The sequence below is a fragment of the Mytilus edulis genome, chromosome 5 (assembly GCF_963676685.1).
Source record: "Mytilus edulis chromosome 5, xbMytEdul2.2, whole genome shotgun sequence".
NCBI classification, from domain to species: Eukaryota; Metazoa; Mollusca; class Bivalvia; order Mytilida; family Mytilidae; genus Mytilus; species Mytilus edulis.
In genome coordinates this window covers 50,446,063-50,463,666 of record NC_092348.1, presented here as the reverse complement: position 1 = coordinate 50,463,666, position 17,604 = coordinate 50,446,063, and the positions used below count along the sequence as shown (strand labels likewise).

The 17,604-nt window shown below is 32.5% G+C and overlaps 1 protein-coding gene across 2 annotated transcripts in view; it reads left to right on the top strand.

The window, feature by feature from the left end:
* Positions 1 to 17,073, top strand: part of LOC139525453 (5-oxoprolinase-like) — a 94,638-nt gene extending 77,565 nt beyond the window's left edge. For both annotated transcript variants that reach the window (XM_071320797.1, XM_071320798.1), the window contains exons 34-35: positions 319 to 416; positions 16,820 to 17,073. In XM_071320797.1, coding sequence (XP_071176898.1) covers positions 319 to 416; positions 16,820 to 17,005 — 284 coding nt within the window. In that variant the 3' untranslated portion in view covers positions 17,006 to 17,073. The remainder of the gene's footprint in view (positions 1 to 318; positions 417 to 16,819) is intronic.
* Positions 17,074 to 17,604: the final 531 nt, after the last annotated feature.

Here is a 17,604-nt window from a genome sequence, read left to right as displayed (position 1 = left end):
TTTTAGACATTTAATGTTTTCCCCTTCATGTAATTGCAACTACATTGATTAGTCACAAATGACATATGAAACTTTGGACAAGAAAATGACAATATATTCATACAATTTTAAAAGAAAAGCAGCATTATGAATAATGTAATAAGAATTCATAATGTGTAGTAGATAATTGACATTCATTTACAAAGATAGAAAATAGTTAACAACAATAGTGAAATTGTTAATAAAATATATCAATAGAATAGAAAAAAAGATGATGTGTGTTGTTTAACTTTTGACCCTGGCTTCAACAGAATATGAGAGTAAATTTATACTTTTCAGGTGGTGAACCTGGCTGTAGAGGTGAGAATCTGATGTTTTATAAAGATGGCAGAATTGTTAGTCTGGGATCCAAGACTTCAGTCCACTGTGATGCAGGGGTATGTTATCATTCACATTTTAGACATCGACAAACAAACATGTTGCTTGTTCTATTGTAGGTTTGCTTTGATTTTGCTGTTTTAAGTAAAGTGATCTACTGGTGCTTCTTGTTGTTCTACTATCTTCTAACAGAAGCACAGAATAACTTGTCAGGACCTTGGATAGTCAAACCATAACATGTCTATAATATATATGTAAAAATCTACATAAAAGGAATTGCAGCTATGAACATACTAATGTGTCTAATATATCCAATCCAGTTTTCCTGGACTTTAACTTTTTGGCAAATGAGTTGCCTCTCGTTTGTTTGAGATCTGCCGGAGTCCCTCTGATAGCCAGGAAACAGCTGGGAGTTGACACGAAATCAGTGTCTTGAATAAAAAGTATAAGAACATGTAAATAAAATATAGCCATTTATAATTGTTCTGGCTTGTAGAACGGATTAAAAAAGAATCTTTTTGTTTTCAAAGCTTGTACAAATTATTTTCTATTGTCAGTCAAGAGACAAATACATATAATGCATTTTAAGGTTTTATTTGACTAAATTTTGTTCTCCCTGAAATAGTTCAACAACTATCACCAATCAATCAGTATAATTGGGACTTTTTCTTTATAATATATTGGTTTGAGTCAAGATTATACTGTTACTTTCAAATGAAATTACCAATCAAAATTTCACCTTGAAAGGGAAAGAGACAGTTATTGCTTCAGCACTTGTGTTTTTCACTTTGAGGGATCTTGCATGAGAATTACACAATAAATGAAATAAAAAGGAAAATGATAACTATTGATTTAAGTAGTATTTCATACACCATAAACAAAAATAATATACAAAAACATATGTAATTCATATTAAAAGCAGTCACTCAAATTCCAAAAACTACAACAGAATTTTGATGGAGTGCTCTCATTGATGATCATGGGATTAATTACTTCTACAGACTGTGCTTCTCTAGTTGGAAGCTTTTTACTTCACTTTTCTCTAATGAAACTGACTTGGGATTGGCATGATTTTCTCATTAGGATTTATGTTATGAAAATGTGCTGTCCCATGAGGCTTTGGTTCACAGAGGACACCATAGATAACTGATCTGAATTAAAGAAACATTTTTTTAACTTCATTAGTCATCTGTGATTTAAAGATAGAGAGGAAAAGCAGATAGTTATGCACTTGTTAATTAGACAAACCATTTACCAACTATCTTTGCTTTGATGGAATATTGTAGATGGGATACCAAGCATTCTGGCAATGATGAGACAAAAAGCTTCCTCCCCAGGATCTAGTATTTAAGATGCACAAATTGTAGTACTATATTGATTATATTTTTGGCAATAAACAGAATATTTGGACCTATAAAAATTGTTGTAGAACACAAGTGAACCTGTCTTGATAGAAAATCCTGTCTTAAACAGCGACTTATTAATGGAATCATTTCTTTTTGTTACAATAAAGTTTTAAAAACCAGAAATTAGAATCACAAGAAAGAATTTCAAAGCAGTTGTGTAATCCCAACATGACATGTGGAAGAACCACAAAAATAAAACATCTCTTTAAGAATTAGAAATATTGTGGCAAATATTAATTGTGAACTTTTCTTCAATCTTTTACATAGAAATGAGTACTTTTAAAAATGGAAAATTAAGTACATAATAATTAGTAATAATGTCTCACATAAAATCAGTTGAAAACTTATTCTTTATGATGAAATAGATTTTCAAAGGAGTTGTATTTTTAAACGAATTGGTTTTATACTTCTGCACTGTTGAAATTATAAACTAAATTGAACAAGAAAACAGACAATGACTGTTATGCATGTATATTTAAAGAAAATCTGACTGAAAAATAACAATAAAAGTATTCTAGGTGTATTATTCATTGCTTAGTATTTTAAAGTGAAAAAATTATGATATAATTTCTCTGTGTACACAGAACATGTTGTGGACTAACTATATTTTTTATCCACCAGACCAAAGGTTTAGAAAGGAAAAAATGTGAAGAACACATCAGATACAAATGCCCAGTGTTAGCTTTTCCAATCACTTGGTGTCTGTCATCGATCATTAACTTTTAGGAAAATTTCTCCCTTAAAACAGAGGAGCCAAAAAAATGAGTCTGATGACCCTGAATGCCAACTGACATGGCCAACATTGCTAAAAATTTAACATATAAGAAATATATAATAGCATACCCTATAAATCCTCATACAGTTTGAATGATAGGATTTTTCCCTTTGGTGACTGTTTGTACACATACTTGTATTAAAGGTGTGCATGTGTTCAAGGTTTTGATTTTTACTAATTTTTATTAAACTTTTTGTATATTCTTGCATAAGATGTGCATAGCATTTCCAGATATAAACTACTCCTAAAGTGAACCATAGAACTATTGTGCTCTCATGCTCAATTTTGTGTATTTAAAAAAAACATGTTGCATCTGTGGGGGGGCATCATTTGTGTCTCCCAGACACAATAATATTGCAAAGAAAGTCTTGACTTTGTTATGATACAGTTACTTCAGAAGTTCAGAATGGAGTGCAGGACCCTCAATTTGTCTAGTTTCAATATTGAATCAATTTTTTATGACTAAAGAGCTTCTCATTAGAACTAGACCAGATCTTTATAAGACCAATTAGTTGCCTCAGGCATTGGCTTATAAAACCATTCACAGTCTTATAGAGTCATGTGAAGAGGTTACTTAGAATCCTATCATTGTCCCTGAATTTTTAGTTAAAAAAAGTATCAGCAGTTCTTCCAAGTATATATGTGTTGAAGGCCTTTCTTTGACCTTTGATTGTTTACGTTTTACACATTGTGACTTGGATGGAGAGTTGTCTCATTGGCACTTATACCACATCTTTTTATTTCTATTTTGTTAGTGTTGTGGATTGAATTGTGTGAATGAGACTGTAACAGAAAGGTGATACCAATGAAACAAAATCATTTGACTGACAATGCCCACTGTTGAAAAGGTTAAAAAAAAAATGGATTATGGTCTGAAAAAGATGCTTTATAATTCAAAAAATGATTACTTTTCTTGATAAAAATCTTCATCTAGGTTGGTTTATTAAGTACAATTGAATGGTGCTGATAAATAATGCTTTAATGTGATTAATTTGTCTATAAATATAAATGCTGCTACTTTATAAAATGTGTATTGTAATTAAATGAAAAACTGCACCATGGGACTTTTAAATTAGTTAAATTGAACACAGACAACCAAAAAATGTTAAAATTAACTTCTCTGACAGTGTTTTGGAATACTCTCATCAAGATGTATTAAATAATTACACATTCATATGACTGAAATTTAAAACATATAACAGACATGTTGTGAATTTTATTGTATAATTATATAGTGGTACATTTTAAATATTTGCAAGAAATTTTTTTATTATAAATTTTTATTTGCGAAAAGCCATTTTCAAGCTCTTTAATACTATATAAGGAGATTTTATTAATCTTTATATGACAGTAAGATTGTCCTGACGCTAGTGTGCACAGCATTTTTTGTAATCCTATATTTTCATTATTTAGTTTGGATTGCTAGTATCTTGTTTGGAAAAGGAAAGGATTTATTTCTCAGATACTATAAGCATTATGGCAATTATCTTTAGTAAAGGGAATTATTTTAAGTGTTCTGTCTGTCTGTCTGTTACAAAAACGTAGGTATCATCTAACTTTAAAGAATTTTACCATTTTTTGGCGTTTTTGCCTACAGTGTTGAAAACTATAATAGATAAATAGAAACACTAAATAGTAAAAATGATCAGAAAGACAAGATCCACATGAACAAAGTCATTGATCAACTCTTAATTGGAGTTACAGCTTTTACATTAATGCTAGCAAGACAAATCTTTGTTTGGCTTGCTTGCTTTGTTTGTATCAATGTTTGCTCAAGCATGGTAATTAAGATAGGCGGGGCTTCAGCTTGTATACATCATACTTAAATTTTATTGGACGTTATGTTGGAGGTTAAGGACACTAAATTTTAAAACATCACATGACACATATTCTCACCTGTTTCCTTATCTGTATAAATATACAATACAGACAGGATTCTACTTCGTCGAAATTATCTGTTCGTTTTCACAATCGTAGAAACGGAAGACAATTTTTTTTCAGAGATCCAACTTAAAGACTGTCGTCAAGCACTTTTAGTAGAATAGCTATTCGAACACACCTACTCTGATGTTGTGATCCATTGTATAGGTATTTCACTTGACCCCTATATTTCATCTTTTGGTACTGTGATTTTTTTTTATGTTATAAAGTCAACCTGTAGTTTAGCTGTATAAAATGATAGAGTCTGAAGCGAGATGATGTATCAAATACTCTTGTTTTGTACATTTTCAAGACAAAATATTCATCTCAAACACACCCTAACATAAGAAAAGGTGCACTCGATTTTCTCTTTTCAATACAATTGTTTCCCATTTATTAGAATATTTTCTGGAGTTGCATAATCGAAGGACAGACATGGAAATAACTGACTGAATTAATAGATTGATATGTTATAAAAACAATATTAAGTCAATTAATGTTGAAGGCCAGTTTCTCAGCCTCATAAAAGAAAAAAGTGTATTTGTCATGTGATGTTTTAAAATTAAGTGTCCTTAACCTCAGACATAACGTCCAATAAAATCTAAGTATGATGTATACAAGCTGAAGCCCCGCCTATCTTAATTACCATGCTTGAGCAATCACTGATACAAACAAAGCAAGCAAGCCAAACAAAGATTTGTCTTGCTAGCATTAATGTAAAAGCTGTAATGCTCTTTAATTACAATTTATACCAATTTATTGCATTATTACCTAAACATCAGGTGTTAGTAGAACCATATTACTTATATTATTAGCGATTTTTACCAATATTTTTGCCTATTACCATATTATCTTGAAAACTAAATAATAGATAGGTGTTTTAATAGCAAAAATGATCAAAAAGACTATATCTTCTAATAAGTTAACTTGGACGAAATCATCAGTCGACTCCTTAGACAAATTATTGCCCTTGAATGTATTTTATTTTAGCCTACAATGTTGGAGTGTGTCCATTGCACTGGTGGATATTTATCTCATTGGCATGTTTACCTCATCTCCTATGCAGACATTGCTTGGATGTTGCTACATAGAAATGAAAAGGTCACAATTAGAAAGCTAATATAATATCTTTGTCGTAAATTTGTTCTCAACTGGCTCTCCTTGACAATTAATAGATGTTAGTCAGTAGAAATCAAGTTATCTGTTGTTTCTTAATTTCAAGTTTGATGAGATATATATTGAAGGGAACAGTAGTTATAAATAAAATTGAGAATGGAAATGGGGAATGTGTCGAAGAGACAACAACCAGACCATAGAACAGTCAACAGCAGAAGGTCACCAACAGGTCTTCAATGCAGCGAGAAACTCCCGCACCCGGAGGCGTCCTTCGGCTGGCCCCTAAACAAATATCAATATATATGTTGAGATATACTGTTTCCAGGTTGACTATGGTAATCCTTGTACTTATATGTAGTGTCAAGTTTGGCTCTGTGCAAGTGTACTCAAAATGCAAAGGTTAAACCAAATGGAATACATCTATATTTATATTAGCTTAGTAATTAGTATCCAGTCTAAGTTTTAATTATATTTAACGATCTTATCAAAGTATGCATGAGATTATCTAATAATAAGCATATAAAGATATTCTCTTGTTAATTTCCCTTTTCACTGTCGATTATCACTATCATTGGATGATTTACAAACACAATATTACCATCTAGAAACATTTGTTCCTTTTGTACAAAATAAAAAACATGAGATTCTCCAGGTGGGCCATTTTACCAGAGGTCGAGGTAAGCATTGCCTTTATAATGACATTTATTATTAAAATAGCAATCACAACTAGACAATTGTATTGTACAAGTTAATTTTGTGTTAATCACAATAGCCACTATGCAAATTTGTAGTTCAATGAATAGAATAGAATAGAATATTTTTATTTCCCAAATTACAGGGCCTATAAAGGGCATAAAATCAGATACAATTGATTTACATAATTGGTAATAACAACAATAATAGCGGCATATACATATACATTTGGAATATAAGCATTAGTCAGAATCAAGCTAAAAACCCCACATATATATATTGTGAATAAAAGAATACTAAAATTACATTATATAATATGTATTTATTCTCAAATTATTTACTTGACTTTAGTGTCAGTGTTCATACTTGATCTCCTTAATTCAAAACAGTCACAAATATAACAGTTTTCCAATAAGAGTAACATTTTCTTGGGTCAAGAGCCATAAAAATTTAGAAGATTTATTTAAATTTATAAAATTTATATAAAGTTCTCTGTATCAGAGACATGTTTCATATGCATGTTTCTGAATATATAAAACCTTGGTCATAGTATTAAATGTTTTTTTTTAAGTTTGTGAAAATACTTCAAACTCCGCTTAGTGACCATCTTTCTTAGACTTAATGAGCCAGGATTTCAGCTTCACTCGTCAACATTACAGTGGATTAGTAAAACGAAAATTATAATACTTCATCTGTATCAAACATTTCCATTCTCAATTTTATTAGTTCACTTTTCATGTGCGACATATTTCAATTATAACTCGTTTACTCAGTACCCCTTCGGTTGTGTTAATCAGCATAAACGGAAAGTCTATGGGTAGTAAATCTTTTTTAAATGAATTGATAGGCTGTTTGTCTTCAGGAACATACAAAAATCATATAAAAGAAAATTAGCTAACTAATGACATCTGTACACCAATTATAGAAAAAAAACGAAAATTATTTATTTATGTCCTGTATTTGCGTAATTTAAAATTGGACGAGAACACATCAAACGTAAACTTTTACTAATGTGACTGAAAGTGCAATCAAATAGCTTAACAATTTCTTAAATTTAATCATTTTGGTCATCTTGAGTCGTGTCCACGTGATAAAATTTCTTATAAAGACATTTTAGCGAATTGATAGCGGTCATCGTATATACGATCAGGAACATATATATTGACATTACAGATACGATATAACCATCAAAGCAGAACCCGATTTAGAGCCAATTTTTAGAACATTTTTAGTAAAATTTAAAATTATCAATGCCAATGTTAGGGTCATATATATATATATATATACTTTTATTTAGTTTTATAGTTTAAGGCGTTTTAGCATAATGCGCTCACATTATATATACATGTGTGCTGAAAGAAAAGGTTCAATGAACGTCAGTTGATTTAGTTCAGTGAAACATAGACGAATTTTTTTTTTGGTTTCTCTGATAATTTAATTTCAATGCGACAACTTATAGATAGAGGGGAGGGACCTGGTCGCGTTTATGTTTGCATTGACGAAGTTGAGGGGTAAAGGTAGTATCAACCAGTTGTCAGAAAGAAACATACGCAGTTTGAAGATGAATTTGTGTAAGAGACTGGTCATGAAATTAAGTGATAAGATCAATATTTCATCCATTATAGTAAATCACCGTACGCCCTACATTTTACGCTTCACTGGCACATTTCAGTGTTTAAAAGTGTATTTAGAACGCAGATACAAATGGTCTCATCAGTAAAGTTAGAGTATAATAGGCAGTTTATGACCTACAATTTTCACTTCGTTGGTTTATATGAAGTTTAACATCTGAATAATGAGTACCTACAACCACACAAGTCACACAACTATGTGTATGAATGATCTTTTGGCTTTTAGATATTAGCGTCACACGAAAATATGTCACTGTGACCTACATTTTTAGTGTCATGGACTTTAAAATTTTGTTTTCGAAAGATTTGAGATACTTAAAAAGTGACATATAATAATAGTTCTTGTAAAAGTGTAACGATGCTTCGGTGGCGCATAGCGTAATCTCTTTACACGAAATGCAACTTCCATATGTCACTTGTAGGTATTATATTATTTTCAAATGCATGTCTAGGTACAAGAACCAATCCGTAGAATATCAGAACTTCTTCATGACACGTTTATCGGAACCGGAACTTGTCAGTGTATCATTTTTTAATATTAGATATCTTCACTTGATCACATTAACTTTTAGATAACTATCCGTATGTGTGTTGAAAATATCTGCAATCAATTAAACAGCTTGAAAATAATAAACAGATAGACGTTATTAAACTTGACAGCTACAATTTTTGAGATGATGCCGAATTGATGTTTTTGAAGCAGCTTTTAAATTATAGTCTACTGATCTAGAATCGCGAAGCATATTTGTCAAAGTGTTACTGGCTTTTGTGGCTACTAGTATAGTATGTTGTAGATAAGAAACAATTCAGACAGCTCCACGTACACAATACACTTCACCACTAAGCAACTATTGATTGATCGAGATTACTGCTTTCACTTGAAGTTCGTATATTTCATGCATATTGAGGACCAGAACAAATTATCAATTAAAACTTTAGGATAAAGGTCGCCCTGGATGAAGGTCTGGAAATTTGTTTGGCCACTGCAAGGCTCGAAAAAGAGGGTTTAATCTGACATGGGCAGAAATTTTACCTTAACCCTAGCCACATAATGATCCTGGGTGCAATGAGTCAGTTTTTAAAATGTATATTTTTTTATGGTTACGGGTTGACAATAAAACTCCGTTGGTTAGTTTCTATTTATCATTCATTACGACACATCTACTTGTTTTGTTACGGGGTATCGGATTTAACGTCTCCATTTCGACCGGGCGTGGCTGCATATTAATATATTACATCCCACAAAGCCAAAAGGGAGTAAGAAAACGATAAATAATGTTCTAGTTCCTTTGATTGGGATTTTTGATGCTTTATCATACATGGAAAATGAAAATGAAAAATGAAAATCCAGATAAATTTTTATTTGTGAAATATATGATATATAACTGCAATGATTTTATTTAATTTAAGCAATGGATGTCTGCATAGCCATTAAAAGTATTTTTCTATGTTTTTATGTTTTGTATCGTGTATATGTTCCAGACCGTATGAGTATTTGGACCGTACGCGTACGGTCTGGACCGTATGCGTACTTTTTCGAAATACTCATACGGTCGGACCGTACGCGTACGGTCTGACATATATCAAGGAGTTGGTCAATTGTACTAGATACAAATACATATAATAGATCAACATAACTTAACTCTCAAATAAATAGAAAAAAATCAATTGTAATTAAAATAAAAACTTTACATTTTAACTATTTAAAAAATTCACGCTAATTAAATCTGTAAATCTCTAGTATTTAGCATGTACAAAATGTAGATCAGTAATATATAATACACTAATTGAATTATGACAATTATTCTCACTGAAATTGAATGCGAATAATGTGGGAGGACAATTGCTTAAGAATATTTAGCAACTTTTCAAAAAAATGCTAATCGAAAGGAACATGCATGAACTGAAAAAATGTAAATATTAAAAATATACTTTTGGTAGCGAGTGTCACCTTTGGCGAGAGTTTCAAAATAGGATTCAGATATACAATTAAACACATATCTAATTTAAATTGTTAGGTAGTTCATTTTATCCATCTTATGTAATAATAACAATTTGTAAAACTAAAAATAAAGATTGTGATAAATGTTTGTATAGATGTAACCCATATTATCCAATAACATGTATGGTCAGCTCATACTGGACCATATGCGTATACTCATACGGTCCGACCGTACGCGTATGGTCGGACCGTACGAGTATACGTATACGGTCCGGACCGTACGCGTACGGTCCAAATACTCATATGGTCTGGAACATATACATACAAGACACATGTGAAGATTCTTTAAAATCCTTACAATATGCCCACTTTTAATCTTTGTTTTAAGAATGTTCTACGAAAATTATAAAGAAAAATCTACCATGATACTGGAACATAAAATAGTATAATAGGACAGTAGTGTGATAGTCCAAGCTTGATATAATGATGGACAAGTTAAAATTGTGTCAAACTTTAAAAAAAAAACTTTCAGCCGAGGATAAAGATAAAACAATTGTTTCTTAATACATCTTCATATAACAACGTTGTGCAGCTACCTTCCAGGGATTTTCACAGAGAAAAGAAAGTGTTGTAATCATCGTTGAAGCAATAAAGACTAAAAAAACCAAAAGGTTAATTAATAACTGTAGACTCTTCACAACTTAGATCTCAAATACAACTGGTTAGAAGGATTTCAATACGAAGTTACAGTTCTAAATTCGGAAAGTACGTTTGACAGCCTTTTTGTATCGACTCATAAAATAAATATCATAGACAAAGAAATTAGATGGTAAAATAGAATTCTTTTTAATGTTTTGGGCGCCTGTATAACAGTTTTATCGATATTTAAACATTGCAGTATATCAAATAGCTGAAACGAAAATAGTGTAAATTTGTATGTAATGTTTTAAAAAATTACAAAAAATATTAGGAATGACTATAGATTATCACGATGAAACTCGATATAGGACTCGCTACACTATTGCTCTTAGGACTCGCTACACTATTGCTCTTTTAGGTTTTAAAAATGATACATTTGTGTGCAGACTGTTGTATGTTTTGATTTGGTTTTGATTTTTTGTGTTTTAACGCCACTTTTAAGCACCGCATTTAGGCTATTTCATGGCGGCCAGTTCTTATTGTTGGAGGAAGCCGGAGTTGCCGGAGAATACCACCGACCAGTCACCTTCGATAGGAAAACTGACAATCCTAGTCAATTAAGATTGGAGTCGAGTGCACCCACACGAGCGGGGTTCGAACTCACAACCTCAGTGTTGACTGGCTAGTGATTACAGTAGTAACTACTTAGAGAAGATGTCGGATTGGTTTGTTTGTAACTCTGGTGTGAAACAGGGAGACAATTGTTCGCCAACTTTGTTTTCTATATTCATTAATGACCTTGTGCAAGAAGTGAACAATTTGGATCTTGGTATAAATATCGAAGACACCAAATTGTCTATGTTGTTGTACGTACGCAGATGACATTGCACTACTAGCACACAACGAGACGGATATGCAAAAGATGTTGGATAAACTACACGACTGGTGTAAACGGTGGCGAGTTCTAATAAATACAGATAAATCCAAAGTAGTGCATTTCAGATCTGGCAGACGACAGCGTACATCTTTCCAATTCAAGATTGGAGACAATGAATTAGAGGTTACAAGTCAGTACAAATATTTGGGAGTAATATTCAACGAGAAAAAAGACTTTGCATCAAACGCAGAAAATCTAGCAAAAGGTGGTGGACGTGCTCTAGGAGCAATTATCTCAAAACTTCACAATCTGAAGAAATTTGGATTTAAGACATTTGAGAAGCTGTATAATTCTTGTGTGGTACCAGTATTAGACTACAACTCCTCAGTTTGGGGATACAAAGACTTCTCCAGAATCGATAATATACAAAACAAAGCAATTAGATATTTTCTTGGAGTACACAAATTTGCACCAAAACTAGCCATAGAGGGGGATATCGGATGGCTACCTTCTAAAGAACGACGATGGCTCAACATGATAAGTTACTGGGATAGACTGTTGTTAATGGATAATTCAAGGATTTGCAAACGTATCTTTCAATGGGACTATAGCATATGCTCAAACAACTGGTCGGCAGAAATAAAAACTATAATGACAAACATTGGAGTTAGTATGGAAACTTTTCACAATAGAAAGAGTTGTGATATAAATAATGCAAAATCAGCACTACTTGAACAGCATAGTCTTGATTGGTTAAAAAACTTAGATAGATATCCAAAACTGCGAACATTCAAAACTTTCAAAAATAATTTCTGTGCTGAATCATATGTGAACCTTAACCTACAACGCAACGAACGGTCGATGTTGGCTCAATTTAGATGCGGCATTCTACCTCTAAGAATTGAAACAGGACGGTTTAGTGGCGAACCTGAAGACAGCAGACTTTGTAAAATGTGTAGCAAAAATGAAATTGAAAGTGAAACTCATTTCCTTATTAACTGTGATTTTTATAATGAACTTCGAAATGAACTTTACTCAACCATACCAAGCAAAGAAACATTTTTATCACTGCCACACTGTGAACAATTAATACAATTTTTAATTTATTTTCCAAGAAGAACAGCTAAATATATTTTACAAGCATTTACAAAACGCAGACAATTCATTTATGTAAATAATTGAACTACATGACTCTACTATGAAATGATTTAAAGATTTATATTTTTTAAGTGACTTATAGGTCCAATGGACCGGGTGTACAAATATTGTATTGACAAATATTATTATACTGTATATATACACAATGTCACTATAATAAACAAATTCGTATTCGTATTCGTAGAGAGCTGACCACTCGGCCACCCCTTGTAAATTTTTAATGTTTTACCTTGTTACAAAATCCAGGTGAACAGGTTGATCCTATTTAACTGGCAGTCAGGTTAGGATACTTTGTATTATAAAATAGCTTCTGTGTTTGTTAGATATTTCAATAAATTCTTGTCTACCCGAGACACCATTTTATTTTCTAAGAAGGGTTATCAAGACATCCTAAACGTTAAACCAAACTTCCTTGCTTATATCCTAGTAGAAAAATATAAGGCCCTTTCTTTATCTTTATTTCGTAGAAGCTTAACATAGTTTTGTAATGTTAAACAGAAATATTTCTTTTTGTCCCCTGAGTACATTTTTATTTATACAACGTAACCATGCATTGAATGTCCCAAGTCCTGTTGATCATAGTAATATGAAGTTGGAACAACCCATACATTTTAGTTGGTTTAAAATCTTTGTGGATGAATCTGATCAATTTGGTGACCAGCTCAGTTGTAGTAGGTATACGGTATTTATAAATACAAAGTAACACTCACCAAAACACCCTTTATTACTTATTCGAACCTTTCCATTTGTTTTACATCGGATGTGACCGTGAGAGTTCATACCGGTGTTATGTTGCCGCAGAAATTTCTGTACACGTCCATTGCGCTTTCGACTAATTACCGAACGTATTTCGTATAAATACGCGGATATTATCCAGTGCAAAATAATATTTGTTCTCGCTTGTAATAAACTCATTTCATAAATGAATACTTATGAAAATGTTTTGTCATGAGAAATATATATAAATACGTAAAAAAAATAGGATGGGTCATCGCGATGTTAAAATGATAAAAATAAAAACGAAAAAAAAATGCATATAATATATTTAGTTTTCCAAATCGAAACTATCTCAACGGAATACCATGCAATTAAAGCCAGTGAAATCGAAAGAATCCCACTACAGCCCATAAACAACTGCATTTGTTACTTATTGTCTTTTACACGAATATGTTATTTTGCACCAGATTAATGACATTAATAATTCCTTTCGTTTATGAATTTACATAATCTTTACGGGTGGTCACATCAGAGATTTGTGTTGCGCAATCTGTCATCAATATGAAATGGAGATGTGATACGATGTGTCATTTTCTTTGATAGTTTTAGTGTAGACATCAGAATTTTCTTGATACTCACATTTTTACAATGACAGCACTCTTTCAGTATTTAAGTATGTTTGTTTTTTATATTCATTTCTGTCATTTTTCTAAGTAGCTATCATATATAATGAGATACAGACTGAAGAAAATGGATAACTTTCAGAATTGTTAGCATTGTAGACGCTATTGGAGTACACAACAGAAATACTGAGAAAAAGATGAATTAATAATTAATATTTCCAACTTGAGAATTCATAACTGCAATTAAGGGGTTTTTTTTTCTCATAAAAACGAAAACGTCATGCTCCGTTTGAGTGGAGGTAGAGTTTAGTTTCGTTGTTTTTTGTTTGTTTGTGTTTTTTTCCAATGCATTTTTAGTCTCTCTTGGCATTCAGTATTTGGTAGATGTTAAGGATGTACCTAGGTGAGGTTTTGGAATTCGTGTCAAATTTTCGGACTCCTTGGTGTTTTTCCATACAAAACAAGGTCAAATATTTTCCCCCATAACACCCATTTATTTTTTCATATAAGACTAAATAGCTCATGAAAGGTCATTTACCAAAATTTTAGAAGATTCTTAATTTTCCTTCTTTTGTTTTGGGACCCAAATAATACCAATGCAAACATGAGGTAAAAGTCAGAGTCAGCTTTTTCCCCGCCTTATTTTAAATCTCAAAGATCTAAAAAAAAAAAAAAAAAAAAAAAAGAGGTTAATGACCTATCAATATTTTTAGCTTATTTTTATCCTTTAAGAATGCTCTACCAGCTTATAGTATCAATTTTAAATTCTTGATTTATTAATTTTCACCTAACCTCACCTAAGTACATCCTTAATCGAGTAATCTGAAAAAGTTATTTTACACGCACAGCCCAGTTTATATTTGGTTCGTTTTTTGATCTTTTTTCAAGGAGGTTATGATTAACCTTTTTAGCTCACCTGGCCCGAAGGGCCAAGTGAGCTTTTCTCATCACTTGGCGTCCGGCGTCCGTCGTCCGGCGTCGTCCGTCGTCCGTCGTCGTTAACTTTTACAAAAATCTTCTCCTCTGAAACTACTGGGCCAAATTTAACCAAACTTGGCCACAATCATCATTGGGGTATCTAGTTTAAAAAATGTGTTCGGTTAACCGGCCAACCAACCAAGATGGCCGCCATGGCTAAAAATAGAACATAGGGGTAAAATGCAGTTTTTGGCTTATAACTCTGAAACCGAAGCATTTAGAGCAAATCTGACAGGGGTTAAATTGTTTATTAAGTCAAGATCTATCTGCCCTGAAATTTTCAGATGAATCTGACAACCTGTTGTTGGGTTGCTGCCCCTGAATTGGTAATTTTATGGAAATTTTACTGTTTTTGGTTATTATCTTGAAAATTATTATAGATAGAAATAAACTGTAAACAGCAATAATGTTCAGCAAAGTAAGATTTACAAATAAGTCAACATGACCGAAATGGTCAGTTGACCAATATAGGAGTTATTGCCCTTTATAGTCAATTTTTAACCATTTTTCGTAAATCTTAGTAATCTTTTACAAAAATCTTCTCCTCTGAAACTACTGGGCCAAATTAATCCAAACTTATCCACAATCATCTTTTGGGTATCTAGTTTAAAAAATGTGTCCGATGACCTGGCCATCCAACCAAGATGGCCGCCATGGCTAAAAATAGAACATAGGGGTAAAATGCAGTTTTTGGCTTATAACTCAAAAACCAAAGCCTTTAGAGCAAATCTGACACGGGGGTCAAATTGTTTATCAGGTCAAGATCTATCTGCCCTGAAATTTTCAGATAAATCGGACAACCCGTTGTTGGGTTCCTGCCCCTGAATTGGTAATTTTAAGGAAATTTTACTGTTTTTGGTTATTATCTTGAAAATTATTATAGATAGAAATAAACTGTAAACAGCAATAATGTTCAGCAAAGTAAGATTTACAAATAAGTCAACATGACCGAAATGGTCAGTTGACCCATATAGGAGTTATTGCCCTTTATAGTCAATTTTTAACCATTTTTCGTAAATCTTAGTAATCTTTTACAAAAATCTTCTCCTCTGAAACTGATGGGCCAAATTAATCCAAACTTATCCACAATCATCTTTGGGGTATCTAGTTTAAAAAATGTGTCCGATGACCCGGCCATCCAACCAAGATGGCCGCCATGGCTAAAAATAGAACATAGGGGTAAAATGCAGTTTTTGGCTTATAACTCAAAAACCAAAGCGTTTAGAGCAAATCTGACATGGAGTTAAATTGTTTATCAGGTCAAGATCTATCTGCCCCGAAATTTTCAAATGAATCGGACAACCCGTTGTTGGGTTGCTGCCCCTGAATTGGTAATTTTAAGGAAATTTTGCTGTTTTTGGTTATTGTCTTGAATATTATTATAGATAGAGATAAACTGTAAACAGCAATAATGTTCAGCAAAGTAAGATTTACAAATAAGTCAACATGACCGAAATGGTCAATTGACCCCCTAAGGAGTTATTGTCCTTTATAGTCAATTTTCAACAATTTTTATAAAATTTGTAAATTTTTACTAAAATTTTCCACTGAAACTACTGGGCCAAGTTCATTATAGATAGAGATAATTGTAAGCTGCAAGGATGTTCATTAAAGTAAGATGTACAAACACATCACCATCACCAAAATACAATTTTGTCATGAATCCATCTGCTTCCTTTGTTTAATAGTCACATAGACCAAGGTGAGCGACACAGGCTCTTTAGAGCCTCTAGTTTACAAGCGTTACTGAATCCTTCCCTCTCATTATGTTTCGCTAGGAGCCTATGGATTTTAGGGATCATAAAAGAGTGGAAATTTATTATATATATTTTGACAATAATATACATAATATATAATTATACATCAAATGTCTTTTTTCTAAAAAATAATCCACTCAATCCAAATGCGATAGATCCAAATACGCTGGTGCATCATTGAGAGAATATGACTATCTGACTCTGTTTTCTCTATATATTTTCTGTTTTAGGATGTGTTTTTACTAAAAACCCCAGGTGGTGGAGGCTTTGGGGCAGCTGATCCCGATGAACCAGAAGCATCCGACAGAGCAAAGCGACGAAAATTTAATACAGACGTTGAAAAAAGAAAGTTGCCTTCCTCTCATGTTGGACGTGGAAGCGTATTCGATTATAAAAGAGCACAAGAATCTGCATGAAATAACTCAACATTCGCCATGCGGTTCATCGAACATGCTCTATCTACATTTATTTTAATTAGCTTACAGCGAAAAGATGAGCTGGTCAAGTGTATTTCACCGCGAAAAAATGTTTTAAATGTATTTAATATGACGTCAAATAGAAGAATAAGTCATACAAGCGAGAGGTTAAGCTAGATATAAAACCAGGTATAATTCACCATTTTCTACATATTGAAAATATTTTTGTACCAAATAAGAAATAAGACAGTGGTTTTCCGTTCGTTTGAGCTTTTTGATTTTGCCATTTGACTTCCGGTTTAGAATTTTCCTTTGGAGTTCGGTATTTTTGATGTTTTACTTTTTGATATTCTACTTTTTGACGCTTTTTACTAAGGGGGACTTTAAAGAGGTACTTCACATATTACAAGTATTTTTAGCTCACCTGGCCCGAAGGGCCAAGTGAGCTTTTCTCATCACTTGGCGTCCGTCGTCCGTCGTCCGTCGTCGTCCGTCGTCGTTAACTTTTACAAAAATCTTCTCCTCTGAAACTACTGGGCCAAATCAAACCAAACTTGGCCACAATCATCATTGGGGTATCTAGTTTAAAAAATGTGTGG